The sequence below is a fragment of the Triticum aestivum genome, chromosome 7A (genome assembly GCF_018294505.1).
Source record: "Triticum aestivum cultivar Chinese Spring chromosome 7A, IWGSC CS RefSeq v2.1, whole genome shotgun sequence".
Lineage (NCBI taxonomy): Eukaryota > Viridiplantae > Streptophyta > Magnoliopsida > Poales > Poaceae > Triticum > Triticum aestivum.
Genome location: NC_057812.1, coordinates 167961394 through 167985690, shown reverse-complemented (window position 1 = coordinate 167985690; position 24297 = coordinate 167961394). Strand labels below are relative to the sequence as shown.

At 44.2% G+C, this 24297-nt stretch overlaps 1 protein-coding gene across 1 annotated transcript in view; it reads right to left on the bottom strand.

Moving 5' to 3' along the window:
• The window catches only part of LOC123152589 (putative F-box/LRR-repeat protein 23), a 20414-nt gene extending 8584 nt beyond the window's left edge, over positions 1-11830 (bottom strand). The window contains exon 1 of the mRNA XM_044572096.1: positions 11217-11830. Within this exon, the coding sequence (XP_044428031.1) occupies positions 11217-11746 (530 nt within the window). The 5' untranslated portion in view covers positions 11747-11830. The remainder of the gene's footprint in view (positions 1-11216) is intronic.
• Between the last annotated feature and the right edge of the window lie 12467 nt (positions 11831-24297).

Sequence of the window (24297 nt, the reverse complement as noted above, 5' to 3'; positions counted from 1 at the left end):
ATTTCTTTTAAAGCCCTTTATGTGGTGTCGCTCAGACGCCCGTCTGTGGCATTTATTTTAAAGCCCTTTATGTGGTGTCGCTCAGACGCCCGACTGTGGCATTTCTTTTAAAAGCCCTTTATGTGGTGTCGCTAAGATGCCCGACTGTGGCTTTGCTTGTTATTTATTTTATAAATTTTAATACTACTATGTTATTGCAATTTTATAAATAACTTGCTTGCACGCATCAGAGATTTATTTATCTTTTGTGACTGACGTCATGAGCATAAAATATTTTCAGCACATCATTGTTATATTATACCTGTGTTCATAATGTTTGCGAGTACATTCAAAGTACTCACTGGCTTGTCCCTGGCTATTGTCTTGGCCAGATTTTCTTGCACGAAGAGGAGCGACGCGATGACAGCCCCGACACCTAAGTAATGGAGATAGCAGCCTCGCGAAGATAGGAGTTAACCTGGTCAGCTGTTCCCGTGGGAAATGGAGTCCCATAGACACTGATGTTTCACAACCCGCTTCCGCCATCAACCACTAGAAACCATTTGTTGTACTCACAGGCCAGAATGGCCTTGTACTACATATTTTGTTTTCTGCTTGGAATTTCTGTATCAAGTTGGAGCCTCATCAGCTCACAATAATCCTGGGGCTGATGAGCACGACGGTCTTTTCTGGAAATTTATTACTCGGAAAACCGGTCGTGACAGACTTGGTATCAGAGCCAGGCTGACCATTGGCTAATCCTATCTTAGCCAGGTCAATAAATTTAGGCAAACCAACTCACCAAACCATAACCAAACTCCAGCCAAGCTTCTCGTGCAAGATAGCCACACAGTAACCCCGCCACTTTTGGCAGTCGGTGCCCAACCTATCAACCTAACCTGTCACTCATGCGCCAGTGACCGGCCCCTAAATAGTCCTTTCTCGCAAGCGTGCGAAGGAAGACTCCGTCTCCTTTTTCCTATAAAAAGGGGCACACTAGACCCAACACAGCACATCACAGCCTCTACCCCAAACCGAGCCACAATGCCTAGCCCCATAGTGCACAACGAGACCACAGCAACCAACCTTAGAGGTTTTGTGACCATCCTCGCAAACCTCACCCGTCGTGCCTATGTGTTAGAGGAGCTAAGAGAATATGTTGTGTACCAAGGACCCATGAGCGGTGAAGACCGTCAATTCTGGGCCACTGTACACATCTACGGTAGGGGACTGTCACCCGAGCGCCCCTACAGGTTCACCGGAAGAACAACTTCCTTCGAGCCACAAGCCATCCAGCTAGCCGCTCGAGAAGCTATAGTTCATCTTAGGCACTTGTCGCCCAGAGTTAACTGTCGCTCGTTCCACTACTACCCCAGACGTGAAGGGTATGGTAGACCACCCCAAGTTGCCAACGGAGATCACGAGACAGATCCTGCATTGTTGCACCTAGTGCGCTATGTAAGTGCACTAGAGGCACTGTTCGACCAGATCACCATTGATCTGATCGCAGCTCATGGAGAGCTAGTTCGTCGAACCCCAGCTAGAAGAGAAAACGAGCCCAACGCCGACAACCCAGTCGTGCTGTTTGGACAACCGATCGAGACCCCGAGATCAGCTCCAGCCATCAGCCGAAATGCTTTGATGACCCCAGAAGTGCTTCGTCGCCTTTTGGGAGCACACTCCAACGGGGTTGTGGCCAACAATCCCCGCGATGGTCATCATCACTACCCCGACCCTGCAGTTCCTCCGCCATCTCCGACTAATCCCGGCAGTGAGACACGTGGAGAAGCCTCGACATCCACCAGGCGCGCCCGTTTAGACATAAACAAGGTAGACTAAGCCGTATGAGTAGCACCGAGTTTCAGTGTATCCTCGCGTTGTAATCATGCGACCGTGTATATTAACGTAGCATGTCGTTGTGCCTCTGTTTTAATAGTAGCCTTGCATATTTGGTCAACGCATAGTTGCATAATTTTCCGGGCACAACTACCAAAACCAACCCGACGACAACCACAGTAACACGTCTCTTTATGAGATATGTGTATCTCTGACACTGACCTGACCTTTAGAGCTAAGCTGGCAAATTTATTACCTTTCCCCACGGTAAAACGATCCGGCTCCATTGCTATATAAAGGCCACCTTGTGACCTTACCCAGCAACCCTCACTTTGTGCACCACACTCACAACTTTTTCCTGTCATGCCGAGCCCCAGCATTCATCTGAGAACCCCAGATGCAACCCCAGGTAGCTTTGTCAAAATATTATGGGATTTTACCCGCAGTACCATGGGTTCTACCCAGCCACCTCAGTACGAGCTGTTCAAATCTAGAATCACCCCATCCACCTCGGAATATTGGGCAGCAGTACACATTCCTCCTGTAGACCCCAATCAAGATCCAACGGAAGTTTCCTTCGTGGGGAAATCTATGCCAACCCCACACTTGGCCATAGAAGCTGCTGCGAAAGAAGCGATTGCTCGTCTTCGATCCGCAGTACCCTATGCCCGCGAACGAGGATATTATTACTTTCCGAGCCGTGCAGCACCCGGAGAAGTAACGTCTTTTCCCGGTGGGCGTATTGAGAGAGACCCAGTGCTAGCCAACCTTATCCAGTACATCATTGCTCAAGAGCATTTGAACCAGCAAGTGATGGATTATCTCCAGGATCTCACTGATCTGAATCCTCAGATTGCCATCGGCAGACCACTGAGGCCCGACCCGGAGAAACGCATACATCGACTGGTCAATCCACTGCCTCCGATAGAAGAGGAGTGTATCCCAGTACCAGAGACATTTTATCAGGACCCCGTCCAGTTACCGTTTCCATTTTAGACGTCGCTGCAGTGTTCATTATTTGCAACATTTAATTATGTGTGTGACTTATGCGTGATACCCTGAGTTTGTACGATGAGTCAATTATTTGGCTTCTACTAATGTGTGTAGTTTTTGTTGTGGTTTATGCTCCTTTAAATTAACTGTTTTTCCCTCGCCAAATCCTGGAGTGAGATTTCTTTTCCCTGAGTTGCTACACCTGCCCCTTCTCATGACGTGAATTATTTAATTTCACACAGCACCACGTAGCAGACTCACAACCATAATCATTCGGACACATACACTGTTTGCAAAACTTTGCAACAGTGTTGCATCCAGCTAATCACCCCCTAACAACAGTTAGCACCCGGCACACCCCATCTACTCCTCATGATCACCACCACCGCGGAGAGCCAACACCCGAGCCACAGCATCGCGACACTCGTCGAGGATCATCGCGCACAGGAGCACAGAGAGCCCCAGTAGTGTCGCAGCCCTCCAAATATCAGGATCACAAACCAGTCCGGCATCGCCTCCGCCATTAGAGCCTCACCCGAGCTTCTGTAAGCAGTAATGGAGAAAGAAGGAGGAGGAGAAGTGAGGCCAGGTGTGAGGAAGAAGAGAGAGGCACCCCGGCCGTTTTTATAGCTCGAGCTCGGTGTACGGTGGGCGAAGTCCACCAACGCCGCTCGTCGCCGATCGCCGGTGTTCGGAGTCGAATCCGCGAGCAGTGCCGACAGCACGCTGGCCCGCGAGGTGAGTGCACGCTGCACCGGCAGCTAGCACGCCGCGCACTACCACGGTACGACCTAGATGCCCTACGCGCTAGGCATAGCCGATGGAGAAAGCGCGAGAAAGCGCGCGGGAGAGAGGAAGAACAGAGAACCAGAGGGAGAAGAGGGGACTGACAGTGGACCCCGGGTCCACCTGTCGGCCAGAGAGAGTACTGTGCTCTCGGGTACGACCAGCGTATATTTAAATTTAGAAGTTATTCTAAATTTTTATCCAGCGTAGAAATCTTACGTTTTTGTCCCGAACCGTAGACTCTTCCACGCAGCACCAGTTTTCACACTGTGGTTTTTCACCACTTATTGCCCTCTCACTGTAGCCACATCTTTATTGCGTAATTTTTTTTTCTTAACACGGCTCTTAGCAAATCTCGAGGACGAGATTTTTCTTAAGGGGGGTAGTATTGTGACACCCCAAAAATTTGGCCTTGTTTTAATGAATTAAATTTTTTTCCAGGAATTAAAACTTTGGATATCTGAGCTCCATTTTGATTTTTTTAAATCATTTCCTTCCCTGTTATGATGAGTTTTTCCCAAAGAGAAATTTTTTCAAATATGTCATTGGACATATTTAATCTCTCAAGAGAAACTTTCCCTTATTTAATATAACTAATTAAATAATTAAGTTGCTTGATCTTTACTTTCTTGAAAATGGTTTTTCGAGGTTAAATGGCCATATTTGAACTACAACCATTTGATAGATTCACTTAAAATTCCCACAAAAATTTGGAGATGCCATGTGATGTTTTTAAATCACTTTTATGCAAAAATATATTTTATTCATGAAATATTTTGAGCTCTACACTTAATTTTTCTTCTCTGGTCCAGAGTGCATTTTGCACTACAACCCTTTTAAATAATTCTTTCTGGCCTCCACCAAAATTATGGGATATTGTTAGTAGCATATGATTCAACTTTATGCAAAAACCTAGTGCTGTTCTTTGAAAATATTGAGTGAATCAACCTCATTTTCATTCTGGTCCAGCCCTGTGATTTCTACTGCAACCCTATTTATTTTTGCTCCAATGATCTTGTGTTTTCTCCTACTGGTAGATAGCCCTACCAAACCCCTAAATCCAGGAGCATGCAACCTTTGGATCATTTTTGGTTCATGAAATAATGTCATTTATTTCCTGTCCAGAATTGAAATTCTGCTAAACTTGCACTAACAAGTTTCTACTCTTGGCAAACTAACCTCACTACCCTCTTGTACATCTAAAGAGACCCCAACCTGGAAGTTTTGGCTACCCCAAGAGATGCCTAGGTGCATGTGGCATTCTATCGAGCACCCTGTAGGCATGACCAGTTTTGACATGAGTTTTGGCATTCCACTGTGAGCTTGCACCTTTGATCAAACAAGCATGTCCACTAGACTCCCCGTTACTCCTAACCTAGATCTGCTAAATGCCAGCCTCACCCAAGCTCTGTAGCATGCTCTGGCATTACGTCGAGCACATCCCGTGCACGCCCAGGGCGCGAGCAGAGCGTGCGTTTGGCACGCACGTGCGCCGAGCCGACACGCTGGCCCCGCGGTTTTGGCCCGCTCTGCCGCACCACGCCACGCGCTCCCCTTCTCACCGCAACACGCCAAGCCGCCCCTCGCCACGCCCGGCAGGCCAAGAGCTAGCCGCCGCAGCCGCCCGACAGCCTCTGCCCATGTCGGCGCCGCCGAACCTTCCTCCGCTCGCCACCTGCCTCCTGGAGCAGTGCCCACTCGTCCGCTAGCTCCTGCCGTCATCCCCAGCCACGCCACGTTGCCCTGCAAGCTACAGAGAGGCGGTTCACCGGAGAGCTTATCCGGCCGCCGCGGAACCGACCTCGACAAGCTATAAAAGGAGGCCCCCGAGCTTCCCCGAGCACGCAGGTAACCTCAGGCCACCTCAATGGCACTCCCCTAGCTCGCATTCGACCCGGGGAGGCCTCCTTCCTCATCTCCGGCAACTCCTACCGCCGCCACCGCCCCGGCCAATCCGGCACCTCCAGTACCTCCCCCTCTCCGTTCTCTCCACCAAGAGCTTCCTCATCCTCCCGTGAACCTTTCCCTCTACTCGATTTCGATCGGGACTCACTGCGGGAGAATTTTCACTCCGCCCCCGAAGCCTCCTCCACCGCGAAGCTCACCGCCGGCAGCTCCCTCCGTCCCCACCGGCCTGGCAACCACCGGGAGGACCGCACTGGAGTGGCACATCCATCCCCGCCCTCGGGGCCCCGCGAAGAGCTGCCAGTCGCCGGCGACGATCGCCTGAGCTCCGCCTCCGCTCGGGACAGGGGAAGGAGGGGGAAAGAGAGACTAGTCAAACCTGACTAGTGGGACTCTCTGGACCCGCTGTCAGCGACCCCGTGCCTGTCCACGTGGGATTAAGTGAAGGCGTAATCACCCAGTACGTTTCCCCCGCTCCGAAAGCGTATTCCCCTCCGAAACGTTTTCTTTTCTGTTTTATTTAAATAACAGATTTGACCAAAACTTTGACTGGCTATAACTTTTTAAATACAACTCCAAATGAAATGATTCTTTTTCCTACCTCTCTCCAATTTTACCTAGTTTATTTTAAGATTTATTTGAAAAAAATTCAGAACAACTTTTGGTGCTGTTTTTATTTTGTGTGTTAATTCTTTTATATTGCTAAAATAGGATTTTTGAAGAGAGGAGAAATGTTTCAAGTTTTGGAGTGCACCCTGCCTTTCCACACATTGAAGGCAAGCATTCTGAACCCCGGCATAATATTTTTGTGTGTTCGATGACACGTTCATAACATCACCTCACTTTGGAGAAACTTGTTATTTCATGTGATATGATCATATGCATGGGTGCATGTTATTGATTTCCATGCTGTTGGAAATGGACACACCTGTGATGATAATCACCCTCATGTGCCTTGCATGCATACCGGCAGGAACCTGGGAAAACCTCTGCCTTGGGTAGGCATGAGTTTGTCGCCGGTCTCCGTCGGGACGGTTATGTCTGGTATGGCATGGCAAGGTGATATGAGCGGTGACTCTGTTTGTTGAACTATATTCGTCATGCTAATCATGCAGGAAATACTTAAACCTCCTGAGTCGACCGTAGATCGAGTCTTGTGACAGTAACCCCCATACTTGTTTCGTACTACCACTCGTCTCTACAGCAAGTAGAGTACGGTTCAGTAAGTTGTCAACCTCTTTCTAGCACACACCGTACAGAGAGGCCATGGTGGAAGATACCGGTTGTAGCTGGTAGGCAGGCCACCTGGTCCGGGGGCATGGGTGTTTCCGGTTGGGACCGAGAGGGGAGGCCACCCCTTAGAGCGCGCGATATAAATTTGATCCCATGCTACACGAGGTTGTAGCCTCCCCACTTAGAGTTTGCTTAACAGGTGTCATGGGTGATTCTAGACACGTGTGAGATAAGCTGGTGTGTGCAAGTTAGGTGTGTTTTCAACAAAAGACCGTAGACGGAATTAGTCCCGATGGACTAAAGAAATCCGTTACTCGTGGGTAAAGAGTACACCCTCTGCAGAAATTAAACCTATTCGAATAGCCGTGTCCATGGTTAAGGATTACAGTCTGGGATGGGTCAAGTGTCGGTCTTAGTGTCGGTCTTCTGAGGTGAAACTGTTAACCAGAACTGGAACTACTACCTGTGACTTGTGATAATTATGATTATTATTATTGTTGACTAATCCGTGAAATTATTGTTATTATCGAGTATCTCTGGGATGGTTCTACCTACGGGATATTCACTATGATTGTTTCTTTTAAAGCCCTTTATGTGGTGTCGCTCAGACGCCCGACTGTGGCATTTCTTTTAAAGCCCTTTATGTGGTGTCGCTCAGACGCCCGACTGTGGCATTTCTTTTAAAGCCCTTTATGTGGTGTCGCTCAGACGCCCGACTGTGACATTTCTTTTAAAGCCCTTTATGTGGTGTCGCTCAGACGCCCGACTGTGGCATTTCTTTTAAAGCCCTTTATGTGGTGTCGCTCAGACGCCCGAGTGTGTCATTTCTTTTAAAAGCCCTTTATGTGGTGTCGCTAAGACGCCCGACTGTGGCTTTGCTTGTTATTTATTTCATAAATTTTAATACTACTATGTTATTGCAATTTTATAAATAACTTGCTTGCACGCATCAGAGATTTATTTATCTTTTGTGACTGACGTCATGAGCATAAAATATTTTCAGCACATCATTGTTATATTATATCTGTGTTCATAATGTTTGCGAGTATATTCAAAGTACTCACTGGCTTGTCCCTGGCTATTGTCTTGGCCAGATTTTCTTGCACGAAGAGGAGCGACGCGATGACAGCCCCGACACCTAAGTAATGGAGATAGCAGCCTCGCGAAGATAGGAGTTAACCTGGTCAGCTGTTCCCGTGGGAAATGGAGTCCCATAGACACTAATGTTTCACAACCCGCTTCCGCCATTAACCACTAGAAACCATTTGTTGTACTCACAGGCCAGAATGGCCTTGTACTACATATTTTGTTTTCTGCTTGAAATTTCTGTATCAAGTTGGAGCCTCATCAGCTAACAGTAATCCTGGGACTGATGAGCACGACGGTCTTTTCTGAAAATTTATTACCCGGAAAACCGGTCGTGACACTGGCCATGCAGTCTTGCAGTAGAGCGGGAATCGAGCGGGCGGCTAGCTCATCGCTTCTGTTGTTGGTGCGTCCCCATTTTATCTGCTACTTGTATCTTCCATGTTTCTTCAGTCGTATTGCTTGCTTGTACTCTGTTATCTCCAAGTTTGAGTTTATTTTAGCTAGAAGAACCATATTTTTGTAATTCCTTTTTCTGTGATGGCAACTTAAGATATTTTTCCCATGGCAATTATTTGGTCATGTTTTTAGATAGTTCTGTCCCACTAGCGATGGCATTATAGTGATGATTTGTGTGATGTGATGGAAATTTTCATCCATTTTCACGTTCTCCAAAATTGCCATGGCAACTTTTAGTGTAGATTCTTTTCCTACAAATCATCCGACCCGGTAGATGTGAAGCTCTAGAGAGCCATGGATGTGCGTGGAGGGCCATTTTTGTTGCCATTTTTCCACTACTAGTATCTTTTGCGTTTCTTCAGTCGTATTGCTTGTTAGTACTCTGATATCTCCAAGTTTGAGTTTATTTTAGCTAGAGGAAACATTTTTTTTGTAATTCATTTTTCTGTGATGGCAACTTAAGATGTTTTCCCATGGCAATTATTTTGTCATTTTTTAGATAGCTCTGTTCCACTAGTGATGGCAATTATTTTTGCCATAGCCTGTTCTTGGTCTGGTGAGATGGTAAGATTGCTATCAGTACCTAATTTTTAAGAACGATTTTTCTGAGACAACCTGTTATTTGTTTCTGTATTTTTGTTAGAAATGATTTTTCTGAATTGAGGTTCAGTTCAACACAACTGCAACTTAACTTGTGTTCACATGGCAAATTTGCCATGGCAAATTCATATGGTCCCATAAAAGCATTTTTTTTCAAGGAAAAAGTGTTCATGGCATTTTTAAAAGTTTTTTCTTACCATGGAAAATTTAGTTTATTGCCATTTGTCAAATTTTGAGTACTATTTTTCGACCATGGCAAATTCAATAATTGAGTGTGGAAAATTTTAGTAATTGGCCATGGAAAATTCAGCTTAATGACCATGGCAAATTTTATTAACTGACCATGGCAAATTTTAAGTCCTTTTCGACCATGGAAAATTTAGTTTATTGACCATGGCAAGTTTTATTAATTGACCATGTGAACTTTTTAAGTTCTTTTTCGACCATGGCAATTTAGTTTATTGACCATGGCAAGTTTTATTAATTCGTCGTGGCAAATTTGAAGTCCGACCATGGCAAGTTTAGTAATTGACCATGGCGAATTTAGTTTATTGACCATGGCAAGTTTTATTAATTGACTATGGCAAATTTAGTAATTGACCATGGCAAATTATTTTTCCGTAATCATGGCAAATTTAGTAATAGTTAAGAACATCCACATCTTCTGTCATGCCCTTTTTTGGCAAATTTTACTCCATTTTTGCCATGGCAAAAATACTTTTATTCACACGGCAAACTTTAGTGTAAGTTGACACGGAAACTTTTAGTTTAAATTGCCATGGCAAATTTATTGTAAAGAGCATGGCAAGTTTTGTTTTAAATATTATGGCAAATTTATATTTTCTAGAACATCGCAATTTTAACTATGTAGCACGGTAAATATATTTGTATAGCCATGGCATTTTTAATTTATTTCCATGGCAAAAGTACTCCATTTTTGCCATGGAAATAATTAATCCATTTTTGGACATGGCAAAATTTACTCCATTTTTTCCATGGCAAATTTAACTCCATTTTTTCCATGTCAAAAATACTTTTTATTTTCATATGGCAAATTTTTAGTTTAAGTTGCCATTCCAAATTTTTATTTTTAGTTGCCATGGAAAATTTATTGTAAGGAGCATGGCAATTAAAATTTAAATATTATGGCAAATTTACATTTTATAGAAAATGGCAAATTTTACTATGTAGCATCTTAAATATACTTGCGTAGCCATGACATTTTTTAATTTATTTCCATGGCAAAAGTACTACATTTTTGCCATGGCAAAAATTAAACCATTTTTGCCATGGCAAATTATCTAGATTTCTGTGTGATATTTACTGTAAAGTTTTTTAGTTGGTTTCATTTTTTCGATGGTTTTTTTATTTATCTAAATGGGCCTATTTTGGCCTGCCAACACAAGCGACATGAGCTTTTTACTCTTTTTTTCCATGGCAAGTTTTTACTTTTAATGGCACGACAATTTTTACTTTTTTTGCCATGGCAATTTTTACTCTATTTTTGCCATGTCATTTTTTACTTTTAATATAAGCTGATGCATGAAATAAATCTCTAGTTGAACTTCTGCTAGCTGCCATGGGAACATGGCATATTTTGTAGAAAATGTTTAAAGATGGTAAATTTGAGTATAACATAACATATATGTTTGGTGCAGAACATGGCAAATTGTTGAACACCTGTTTAGTAGATTTCCCATACTATTTTACTGTACTTACATTCTGGACTCATGAGCATGTTAACTTTTTTGTAGCATGGTAAAAGGTCATGGCAGTTTTTTTCGTGCAAACGAACAATGTCTATTTTGTCATAGCAAAACTAGGGCTTTTTTGTTCTTATGGTTTTTTTTATAGAGAAAAGGCCTGTAAGGCTTTTTCGTTCTTACGGGCTTTTTTTTTGGTAGGCCTCTCCTTCTGAACGATTTGGTTCGTAGAGGGCTGCCTATCGTACCGAACTCCTCGTTCGGACTGGGAGGCCACCAGACCGAACGTTCGGTTCTTATCGATGTCCTACTTTTTTTGCAACTGAGGCCTTGTTACAGAAATTTTCTGCAATAGAGGTTTTGTTACAAAACATAGACCAGTCGTAGATCATTGCGACACCGTATATGTTTCAGAAACATGGCCACTATTGCAGAAACGCGTTTGATGAACGACAGTACACGAGCTCGGTTAAACACGTCTCATGTAGGGAAGGTGACGGATGCAGCCGCTGCGATCCGCCGGGTGACGTCTCCCATGCGAATTCGGTTGAGTTTATTCTGCTTAGCAACTGAATCGAATGAACGAAGAGGAACAGCAGACCCTTGCAACAAAGCGGGTCAAGAAGAGAGACTTACTGCTCGCCGAGGAAGAGGAAGAGGTCATCGTCGAAGAGCTCGGCGGCGAAGACCTCGCACTGGCCGGCGCTGAGCCGCAGGGCGGCGCGCACAAGATTGGTGCGGACGGCCTGCCAGCCGAAGGGCGGAACGGCCGGCAGGTCGCGCGCGTCGATGCAGCGCCACAGCTCGGGCTCGTGCCGCGCGACGCGGCGCCAGGAGCGGCACACCGCCGCGGCGCCTCCGAGCAGGAGCTCCACCTGGTCCAGCTTACGGAGGATGCACGAGATCGCGTCCTGGGGAAGCTCCGCCCAGTCCCTGTCCCACGGCACGGGCATGTTGTTGAACACCGTGACGTGCCACGTCCGGTCTCTCCTCCTGCTGGCTCGTCCCTTCCGACCCCGCGGTCTGGCCGCTGCCGCCGGCGGCGGCGGGTGGAGCGATGGCGGCTGCATCGGGATCGCGATGCGGAGCGTTAACGAGGCGAGTTTTGTTTTTATGGGCTGAGATAAGCGTAGGTCGGTGCCTTGATTTTTCTTTTTCTTTCGCATAAGACCTCAGCCTGTTGAGGTCTCTCACTTTGCACTATGTATATGTGTATTTTTGGGATTAAACCCTGTGCGCTAACTATCATTCAAAACATAATAGTTTTTTTTTTGCGAAACAAAACATAATAGTTCTTTTTAGAGCAAAGCAAGGCTTTATTACTTAACTGAGCCTAGGCATATCGCCCAAGACAGCAGTGCCCACCTCGGCAGGTACATCGGACTCCCATTCCATGAACCGGTTTGGGTTACATTCACGGCCAACATTGGCCAACTCGTGGGCTACGGAGTTTGCAGCACGTCTATAAACATTGATAGTAAAATTGGAAAACCAAAGTTTGAGCTGGTACTTCATGTCCTCAATAACCGCAGAATACATTCGCAAAAAAAAAAAAACGCAGAATACGCCGAGGAGTCCACTGCATGTATGTCGAGAGCTTCGGCCAGAAGCTGCGAGTCCGTCTCCAGCTCAACAGAAACGATCCCCAGATCTGCTGCTGTGCTGATAGCATGTGACATGGCCATTATCTCCGCAGCGAAAGCATCAGCGACATGCTCCTGTCTTCCTGCCCGGGCGCAAACAAGTGTTCCTTCCGTCGTTTTCACCGCGACGCCCCACCCTGCATGATCTTGGCCCGGCACAAAGGATCCATCGACATTGATCTTGTAGCCTGCTCCCTTCGGTGGTCTCCACTTGTCCGGCTGTGGTTTGGCGATTGGTTGACTGAAGAGCTCCCAGTACTCCAACACGTTGGCCCTCGTCTGTCGCGCTATATCATGGGCCGAGGTTGGCAGCTTTCCATGCCAGAGTTTATTTCTACTGGACCACCATAGCCACAAGGTGAGAATGTGTACATTTTTTTCTCATCTAGCCCCCAAAGATAGTCAAACATTCACTACTAGGGAAAAGGCTATACACAGAATCTTATCAGCAGCGCGCTTTAAAACAAGGCGCTACTGCTAATTAGCAGTAGCGAGCTCAAGAATAACTCGCTGCTGAAATAAATATAGCAGTAGCGCGCCAGCTCAAAGACATGCTACTGCTATAATTCCCACGAGGCCGCCGCGAGGCTAGCTATAGCAGCAATGCGTTATAACGACGGGAGCTACTGCTATGTAGCATAGTAGCAGCGCATTTCGCCAATAAGCGCTACTGCTAAGTTTACTACAAAAATTTAGTCCCACCTTGCTCCATGAAGAGAGTTTCTACCACCTTAAATATGTTACTTCTCAAACTTTGACAAGTACTTGGTCTTCATTGAACTCTATGTGTAGAATTTGTGGCTGCAATATGAGTCTTCACCTGTTCCTAAACCGGTGAGGACTCATATTGACAAATCAGATTGTACACAAAAAGATCATTGATGATCAATGTATTTTTGATACATTGAACTAAGTCTATTTTTACATGCTGACACATAGCAGTAGCGCTTCTTTGTGAAAGGCGCTGCTGCTAGGTAGTTTAGCAGTAGCGTCTTTCTCTATAGCGCGCTACTGCTAAGCCATTTCATCTCCTCTATCCGATCCACTCACAGTCACACACTCACCGGATCCCTCTCAATCCCCCGCGCCGGTCCTCCCCCGTCGCTCCTCCTCCCTCTGCGCCGTCGTCACCTCCTCCTCCTTGCTGGACTCGGTACCGGCCTCCTCCTCCGTCCTCCCTCTCCACTCGCCGCTGGCCGGCCCCTCCTCGCTCCGCTTTCCTCCTCCGTCCTCCCTCCACTGGCTGCCGGCCGGCCCCTCCTCGCTCCGCCTTCCTCCTCTGTCCTACTCTCTTCTCCCTCCTCGAGTCGCCCCTCCTTCTCCTTCCTGCCTGCTACATTTTTATTTAGTAGGCTAGTTCATATGCAACATTTTGATTTAGTTGATATGATTTAGTTGTTTTAGTAGGCTAGTTGATTTAGTTGATTTAGAACATTTTTATTTAGTTGATTTAGTAGGCTAGTTGATTTAGTTGATTTAGAACATTTTGATTTAGTTGATTTAGTAGGCTAGTTGATTTAGTTGATTTAGAACATTTTGATTTAGTTGATTTAGTAGGCTAGTTCATTTAGTTGATTTAGAACATTTTGATTTAGTTGATTTAGTAGGCTAGTTCATTTAGTTGATTTAGTATGCACCATTTTCATTTAGTTGATTTAGAACATTTTCATTTAGTTGATTTAGAACATTTTCATTTAGTTGATTTAGTATGCACCATTTTCATTTAGTTGATTTAGAACATTTTCATTTAGTTGATTTAGTTAGTTTTTGGCAAAATGTAGGTGGTACCTTGTCATCTAATATGTTACTAGATCTTAGGATTATAATTGTCCATCAAATTGCTTCTCGCGGAAGAACCAAAAATATCTCATGCTACTGTTTTTCTTTCCTGTGAAGTGGATCGTTAATCCTTTGCTCATATTGCTTTAGGAAAAATGGCGCCACCACCACCACCACTATGTCGACTGTGCAAGTCAAGGTGCGCCAGCAGCCTTGCAACTGGCAAGCTGTTCGACATCTACTTCCAGCCGGGTTTTTGTCATGCGGCGGTAAGAAATTAGATGAAATGTAATAACTATTTTATTTTTAGTGTTGGCATTACTGCATTGTGTCATTTTGCTTATTTTACACAGATCGTCCCATGCAATGTGAGGTTGAAATTCAACAAGCTGACAGGAGACACTGTGTCATTTGAGGCTCCTGGGGGGCCGTACACTATGGAGGTCGAGAAAGGACGCAATATGTCGCAGATTGGAGGAGATGGGTGGGCCCGTTTCATCGCTCGCGTGCATCTTACTGGTGGTGAGTTGATCAACTTCTCCTTCAGAGCAGAAAGACCCAAGCTGGCTGTCATTTATCTCAACCTGGTGGGAGATGATGAAGATGATGAAGATGATGAAGATAATGAGGACCCACTCGATGAAGATGATGAGGACCCACTTCATGAAGCCATCTAGCTCAAAGAACAAGGCTGAGCGAGGAGGAGGTGTCCAACCTGTGGGACATAATTCCGCCACGTGCTGACTTTGTCGGGGTGCCATTCGTGACCCGCCTGACAAATACCATGGTTGATCGACATGATATGGTATGTTATACTTACAAATGCAAATTATCCGATGAAATACTTAGTGTACAGTCCAATGATATGGTATATTGTGTGGAATCTAGTCTATGATATGTTTTAGTGTAGAGTTTGATCACATGCTTATTAGTGTAGAATCTAATTAAACTATTAATAGTGTAGATAATTCATATGTACTTATTTGCGAGGCTATTTATTAATTGAAATGTTTTTCTTATTCAGAAATTGGCAAAGAGCATATCTGTGAGTTATGGTATCGAGCCTGATGAAGAAGGCTCAGCTGGACTACGCCTTACTACAAGGGGCTCCGTCACAACCTGTACTTACCGCGTGGACACGGACGGTCGCACACACTTAAACTCGATTGGGTGGAAGAAATTCCTCGATGGCAAGAATCTTCGTGTTGGACAGGCCATCCTAATTACTATCAGGAACACCAACCGCCCAGGCTTGAGGACGATGATTGTCTTCCATATCATCTAGAACTACATATGTGTGTGTGGCTATATCATCTAGAACTATATATGTGTGTGTGGCTATATCATTTAGAACTACATATGATGATCGTCGTCGATATCATCTAGAACTACATATGATGATCGCCGTTGATATGACCTTGTACTGCTTGAGGATGCATGTTGACTATGCATGAAATTGTTATCTAGTACTCACTTCGTTCCAAATTACTCGTCGTGGTTTGAACTAAAACCACGACGAGTAATTTGGAACAAAGGGAGTACTTCCCAGTAATGGTTTATGAATTTGATATCTACTAGCAGTACCTAGTATCTAGTATCTGAAAGGGAAACTGAAAGGGAAAGGGGTACGGGGAAAAATGATGAAAGATATAGCAGTAGCGAGGGACTGCAAAATCACTACAGCTAAGTAATAGTAGCACATTCATAAAAAGCGCTGCTGATATCGTCAACAGTAGTAGCGCAGGTAAGGACCACGCTACTACTATAAGTTAGCTGTAGCGCCTTATTAGTAGCACGGCCACCCGCGCTGCTGCTAGCCTCAAAACCCGCGCTACTACTAGGGTTTTCCCTAGTAGTGATTGCATGCACAGACCCGATTTGCTCCATCTTGATACGTTCCCCTTCAAAAGTAAGATCCCTCCATACTCCTTTTACCTCTTTGCACTTGATGAAGAGATGAACCCCGTCTTCATCAGCCCGTGCACAGAAAAGGCACTTCGTATCTGCAATGGGGATACCTCTCCTTGCAACATTGGTCCGAAGAGCAAGGGACTCATGCTTTACCCCCCAGGCGAACATCTGGATGTTACGGGGGCATGTCATTTTCCAAAGTTGTCTCCATGAGTCATCCTTGGTCTTGTTCAGGTTCCCTGGATTGGCCGAGCTTCCTCCCGCTCCTCCATCCTTATTCATCCTCTCCAGCTGGACTTGGAGTTTATATGCACTTTTAACCGAGTGGATACCTTTCGTGTCAAAGTGCCATGCAATAAAATCTTGAACTCCTTCTCGAAGGGGAATAAGCAGAATATGTTTTGCATCATCAGGCCAGAAGATCTCCCGTACGAGCTGTTCGTCCCAGTAGCCGGTAGCGGGATTGATTAGGTCACTGACCCACTCCAACAGACAATGTCCACGTGGTGTGATGACTCCTCTAGACCACGGGCGGGGAAGCCACAGATCCGGCCAGATATTTACCTTAGTCCCATCTCCAATCCTCCAAATATATCCCTCACGAAACAGATTGAGGCCATGAAGTAAGCTCCTCTAGGAGTATGATATCCCCTCTCTAGGGTTTGCCTCGAGGAGAGAACAACCCGGATAGTATCTGGCTTTCAGGATACGCGCACACAGCGAGTCCGGCGATTGAATGAGCCTCCAAATCTATCTCGACAACATAGCAAGGTTGAAACCATGCATGTCGCGAAAACCGAGTCCCCCTAGGCCTTTGGCAATCTGAGTATCTTCCACCCAATCCAATGTGTAGTGTTCTCATTGTCCTGTTGGCTCCACCAATAGTTGCATATGAGCGAGCTAAGTTCTTCGCAAAAAGACTTTGTGAGGTAAAAGCAAGACATAGCAAAGGTAGGAATTGCTTGTGCAACCGCAGTGACCAGTGCCTCCTTCCCAGGTTTAGCTATCAGTTTCTCCTTCCACCCATAGCCTCTACCCGTCATAGCCCCTTTGACAAAAGTAAATGCCTTCTTCCACGATTTCCCAACGTGAACCGGTAGCCCCAAGTACTTTTCATTCCATTTTTCACTCTGAATATGTAGGGCGTCCTTCACAGCAGTTTTCACCTCACTTCTTGTGTTGGGGCTGAACATTATTGCTGATTTCTCTAGGTTGATGCACTGTCCGGAGCAGTTTTCATACAAATCCAAGATATCTCTCAAAGCTTGGGCCTCTTCCTGCTTGGCCTTCAACAACATCATCGAGTCGTCCGCAAACAGAAGATGTGAAACAACCAGTGCAGTCCAACAGATCTTAACCCCACTCACCTTTCCGGAGGCTTCGACATCATGCAACAGCGAAGATAATCCTTCCGCGCAAATGACGAATAAGTGGGAGAAATTGGATCGCCTTGGCAAAAGCCTCTGTAGGGGGTAAACTGTGATGTGAGAGCTCCATTAATCCTAATCTGGTATCTGACCGTAGTCACACAGTTCATTACCAAGTCAATCCAGTGATCCCCAAATCCAAGCTTGATAAGCATCACCCTCAAGAAATTCCACTCCACACGATCATATGCTTTGCTCATATCCGCCTTTACTGCTGCTATACCCTCTTTCCCCTTCTTCTTATTCATCAAGAAGTGTGACATTTCATATGCAATAAGGACATTGTCCGTAATCAACCGACCCGAAACGAATGCACTTTGATTGTCAGATATGATATCCGGAAGCACCAACTTCAGCCGGTTGGAGATCACTTTGGACACCAGTTTGTACACCACGTTACACAAACTTATTGGTCTTAGATCCTTGATCCTTCTAGGGTTTTTTACTTTAGGGATCAAGACCACCACGGTGTCATTCCACCCTTCTGGCATTGCACCTCCGTTCAAGACCGCAAGCACCTCCTCAACTACCTTATCCCCCATGAAGTGCCAATGTTTTTTGTAAACAATGGAAGGCATACCGTCCGGTCCGGGTGCCTTGAGATTGCTAATGTGATCCAGAGCTGCCTTCACCTCTTCCCCGGTCACTTCTGCTTCTAGGATAGATCTCATCGCCTGAGTAACACGGGGCTGAACTTTCTCAATCAGCTCGGCTGTGCGGTTTCCTTGGGCCGAAGAAAACAGTTCCTGAAAGTAAGACCAAACAAAGTTATTAAGCTCCTTCCCTTCCTACACCTCCGATCCATCCTCCCTCCACAATTTCTTCACCCTATTCATCTTCCTTCTAGACGAGCCACTGCCATGAAATATCTCGTGCTTCTATTACCATCCTTCAACCAAGACACATGGGATCTTTGCTTTGCCTTAATGTTTTTCTTCTCTTCCAACTTCTCGACTTGACATCTTAGTTTTTCTTCCTCCCAAACCTTTGCTTCGCTCACCGGAGCCCTCATGCAATTTTCTAGGGCACAGCGGGCCTGTTTTAGCCGCTCTTCCAACTCCCCGGCCACTTCTCTGCCCCATCTCGACATCCTACTAGCTACACACCGTAGCCCAGCCGCCACTCCTCCATTCCCCTCCATACACCCCTCCTCCCAAGTGGCTTGGACCTGCTCGCTACACCCATCCTCCTTCAACCACCAAGCTTCAAACCAAAACCCTCTATCACCCCCTGGCCCCATCTATTCTCTCCTTTTGTACATACGATGACCGGTCTGTGATCGGAGTGACGAGGGGCGCCATTAAGCATAGTGAACTCCGGGAACCACTCGCACCACTGGGCATTAGCAACAGCTCTATCCAATCTCTCGCAGATGTATGTGTCAACCTCCTTGCTATGATTTCTCCATGTGAACTTACCACCTTCATATCCGAGATCGGCGAGTGATACGTCTCCGTCGTATCTATAATTTTTGATTGTTCCATGCCAATATTATTCAACTTTCATATACTTTTTGGCAACTTTTTATATTATTTTTGGGACTAACATATTGATCCAGTGCCCAGTGCCAGTTCCTGTCTGTTGCATGTTTTTGGTTTCGCAGAATATCCGTATCAAACGGAGTCCAAACGGGATAAAAACGGACGGAGCTTATTTTTGGAAAATATGGAAAATTCGGAAGGAAAATCAACGCGAACCAGTGCCCGAGGTGGTCACGAGGCAGGCCCCCCCCTAGGGCGCGCCCCCTACCCTCGTGAGCCCACCGTAAGGCGGTTGAGGCTCTTATTTTGCTGCAAGAAAGCTAATATTCGGGAAAAAATCACGGCGAAGGTTTTAGGCCAATCGGAGTTACGGATCTCCATATATATACGAAACGGTGAAACAGAGCCAGAGAAGAACGCAGAACCAGAGAGAAACAGAGAGATAGATCCAATCTCGGAGGGGCTCTCGCCCCTCCCATGCCATGGAGGCCAAGGACCAGAGGGGAAACCCTTCTCCCATCTAGGGAGGAGGTCAAGGAAGAAGAGGAAGAAGGGGGGCCTCTCCCCCTCTCCTCCGGTGGCGCCGAAACGCCGCCGTGGCCATCATCATCATCACTGCGATCTTCACCAACACCTCTGCCATCTTCACCAACATCTCCATCACCTTCCCCCCTCTATCTACAGCGGTCCACTCTCCCGCAACCCGCTGTACCCTCTACTTGAACATGGTGCTTTATGCTTCATATTATTATCCAATGATGTGTTGCCATCCTATGATGTCTGAGTAGATTTTCGTTGTCCTATCGGTGGTTGATGAATTGCTATGATTGATTTAATTTGCTTGTGGTTATGTTGTTGTCCTTTGGTGCCCATCATATGAGCGCGCGCGTGGATCACACCATAGGGTTAGTTGTATGTTGATAGGACTATGTATTGGAGGGCAAGAGTGACAGAAGCTTCAACCTAGCATAGAAATTGATGCATACGGGATTGAAGGGGGACCAATATATCTTAATGCTATGGTTGGGTTTTACCTTAATGAACATTAGTAGTTGCGGATGCTTGCTAATAGTTTCAATCATAAGTGCATAGAATTCCAAGTCAGGGATGACATGCTAGTAGTGGCCTCTCCCACATAATACTTGCTATCGGTCTAGTAAAGTAGTCAATTGCTTAAGGGACAATTTCGCAACCCCTACCACCACTTTTCCACACTCGCTATATTTACTTTATCGTTTCTTTATTTAAACAGCCCCTACTTTTTATTTACGTACTTTTTGTTATCTTGCAAACCTATCCAACAACACCTACAAAGTACTTCTAGTTTCATACTTGTTCTAGGTAAAGCGAACGTCAAGCGTGCGTAGAGTTGTATCGGTGGTCGATAGAACTTGAGGGAATATTTGTTCTACCTTTAGCTCCTCGTTGGGTTCGACACTCTTACTTATCGAAAACTGTTGCGATCCCCTATACTTGTGGGTTATCAAGACCTTTTTCTGGCGCCGTTGCTGGGGAGCAATAGCGTGGGGTGAATATTCTCGTGTGTGCTTGTTTGCTTTATCACTAAGTAATTTTTATTTGCTGTTCTTAGTTGTTTTCTACCTTTAGTTATGGGTAGGAAATGCAAAATACCAAAAAAATAGTTGTACCTACTAAACCAATGGTTGAAGAACCAATCAAAATCTATCACATTGCTGAAGCTTATTACTTGTATCATCTTCGATCCCTATGTGCTCGTACTGAAACCCCAACTAGCTTAGTTGAGGGCAAATCCTTAGATGAGCATGCTTGTTATGTGCGACACCGTATATCTGAAAAAGGGAAACTATTATGGGGTCAAATTCAACATTTGCAATGCTATGCTTAGAATTTATGTGAAATATATGATTTTACTTGTTGTTCTGAAAACCCTAAGAAATACCTTCCCTATCAATGTGAGTTTAGTGATAATGGAATCGTATCTTCGTATGCTAAGGGTGTTTACAATTACTATGATGTTCAACAAATTGAAGAATTTGTTGCTTTTGAGGGTGCTTATGAAATTGCTTATTTGATTGAAAAGTATGATGCTACTTTTCACAAATCTGAAAATTTTTCTATACTTAAATATTGCTATGATAATTATGCTTCTAATACCTATGTTAAACAATATATTGAGGAATACTCCGCTGTCCAAGAAGAGACTAATATTTTGTAGGAATCTATGGAAAAAGAAGTTGATGACACTGTGAGCTCATTGGATGAAAAAGATGAGGAGGAGAGCGAAGAACAAAAGGAGGAAGAGCGGATTGATCACCCGTGCCCACCTTCTAATGAGAGTAACTCTTCAACTCATACATTGTTTAATTCCCCTTCGTGCTTACCAAAGGATGATTGTTATGATGACTGTTATGATCCCTATGATTCTTTTGAAATATCCCTTTTTGATGATGCCTGCTATGCTTATGGCCAAGATGCAAATATGAATTATGCTTATGGAGATGAACTTGCTATAGTTCCTTATGTTAAACATGAAATTGTTGCTATTGCACCCACGCATGATAATCCTATTATCTTTTTGAATTCTCTCGATTATACTATATCGGAGAAGTTTGCACTTATTAAGGATTATATTGATGGGTTGCCTTTTACCATTGCACATGATGATTTCGATAAATATAATATGCATGTGCTTGCTGCTCCTACTTGCAATTATTACGAGAGAGGAACTATATCTCCACCTCTCTATGTTTCCAACATGATAAAATTGCAAGAAACTGTTTATACTATGCATTGGCCTTTACTAGGTGTGCATGAATTGTTCTTTTATGACATGCCGATGCATAGGAAGAGAGTTAGACTTCTTCATTGCTTGATATATGTTGCTTTGTGCTCACTACTAAATTACAAATCATTGTTAATTAAAATTGGCTTTGATATACCTGGGATCCGGGTGGATTCACTACTTGAGCACTATATGCCTAGCTTAATGGCTTTAAAGAAAGCGCTGCCAGGGAGACAACCCGGAAGTTTTAGAGAGTCATTTATTTATGTTGAGTGCTTTCATATAGTTTAAAAACAACAAAAATAAATAGGGGAACCCAAAACTTTTCAAAAAGGAAAGTGAAAGTGAGAAAGACAAGCACTGTTGAAGTGGGAGAGCTCCTTGAACTTTGTTCATGCTCACGGCAACTTTGTGAATCTTGATTACAGAAACTTTTCAACAAAAATAATTATCCCCTTGTAGAATTCTATTGTATTATAAAATAATGTGCCAATGTTTGCCTTTAGGATGTTTACGATGCTTGTTGGTTTGTGCGGTGCAGGACAGAAACTTTGTCTGTAGTGTATGAATTTTAGTTTTTACCTGGAACATCAAATGGTTCTGATTCTTTTTGCACTGTCTTTCTGTATAAATTGTTTATTTTTCCTAATGTTGGCAGAATTTTTCAAGTATCAGAAGTATAGTGAATGTTCAGATTGCTACAGACTGTTCTGTTTTAGACAGATTCTGTTTTTGATGCATAGTTTGCTTGTTTTGATGAAACTATTAATTTATATCAGTGGATTAAGCCATGAAGAAGTTATACTACAGTAGACACAATGCAAAAACAAAATATGAATTGGTTTGCAACAGTACTTATAGTGGTGATTTGCTTTATTATACTAACGGATCTTGCCGAGTTTTCTGTTGAAGTTTTGTGTGGATGAAGTGTTTGATGATTGAGAAGGTCTCGATATGAGAAGAAGGAAGAGAGGCAAGAGCTCAAGCTTGGGGATGCCTGAGGCACCCCAAGTAAATATTCAAGGAGACTCAAGTGTCTAAGCTTGGGGATGCTGGGGAGGCATGCCCTCTTTCTTCAACAAGTATCGGTATGTTTTCGGATTCGTTTCGTTCATGCGATATGTGCAATCTTGGAGCGTCTTTTGCATTTAGTTTTCATTTTTATTTTATGCACCATGCTGGTATGAGATGGTCCTTGGTTGATTTATAAAATGCTCATTGCACTTCACTTATATCTTTTGAGTATGGCTTTATAGAATGCTTCATGTGCTTCGCTTATATCATTTAAAGTTTGGATTGCCTGTTTCTCTTTACATAGCAAACCGCCATTTGTAGAATGATCTTTTGCTTCACTTATATTTGTTAGAGCGCGGGCATATCTTTTGTAGAAAGAATTAAACTCTCTTGGTTCATTTATATCTATTTAGAGAGATGACAGGAATTGGTCATTCACATGGTTAGTCATAAAATCCTACATAAAACTTGTAGATCATTAAATATGATATGTTTGATTCCTTCCAATAGTTTTGAGATATAAAGATGGTGATATTAGAGTCATGCTAGTGGGTAGTTGTGGATTAGTAGAAATACTTGTGTTGAGGTTTGTGATTCCCGTAGCATGCATATATGGTGAACCGTTATGTAATGAAGTCGGAGCATGAGGTATTTATTGATTGTCTTCCTTATGAGTGGCGGTCGGGGACGAGTGATGGTCTTTTCCTACCAATCTATCCCCCTAGAAGCATGCGTGTAGTACTTTGTTTCGATGACTAATAGATTTTTGCAATAAGTATGTGAGTTCTTTATGACTAATGTTGAGTCCATGGATTATACACACTCTCACCCTTCCACCATTGCTAGCCTCTCTAGTATCACGCAACTTTCGCCGATACCATAAAGCCACCATATACCTTCCTCAAGACAGCCACCATACCTACCTATCATGGCATTTCCATAGCCATTTCGAGATATATTGCCATGCAACTTCCATCATCATCATATTCATGACTTGAGCATTCATTGTCATATTGCTTTGCATGATCATAAGATAGCTAGCATAATGTTTTCATGGCTTGTCCGTTTTTTGATGTCATTGCTACGCTAGATCATTGCACATCCCGGTACACCGCCGGAGGCATTCATATAGAGTCATATCTTTGTTCTAGATATCGAGTTGTAATGTCGAGTTGTAAGTAAATAAACGTGTGATGATCATCATTATTAGAGCATTGCCCCAATGAGGAAAGGATGATGGAGACTATGATTCCCCCATAAGTCGGGATGAGACTCCGGACTTTACAAAAAATAAATTAGGCCAAAAAAGTCCAAATAAAAAAAGAGGCCAAAGAAGCCCACCAAAAAAATAAAAAAAGAGAAAAAGAGAAAAAGAGAGAAGGGGCAGTGCTACTATCCTTTTTCCACACTTGTGCTTCAAAGTAGCACCATGTTCTTCATAGAGAGAGTCTCTTGAGTTATCACTTTCATATACTAGTGGGAATTTTCATTATAGAACTTGGCTTGTATATTCCGATGATGGGCGTCCTCAAATGCCCGAGGTCTTCATGAGCAAGCAAGTTGGATGCACACCCACTTAGTTTCAGTTGGAGCTTTCATACACTTATAGCTCTAGTGCATCCGTTGCATGGCAATCCCTACTCACTCACATTGATATCTATTGATGGGCATCTTCATAGCCCGTTGATACGCCTAGTT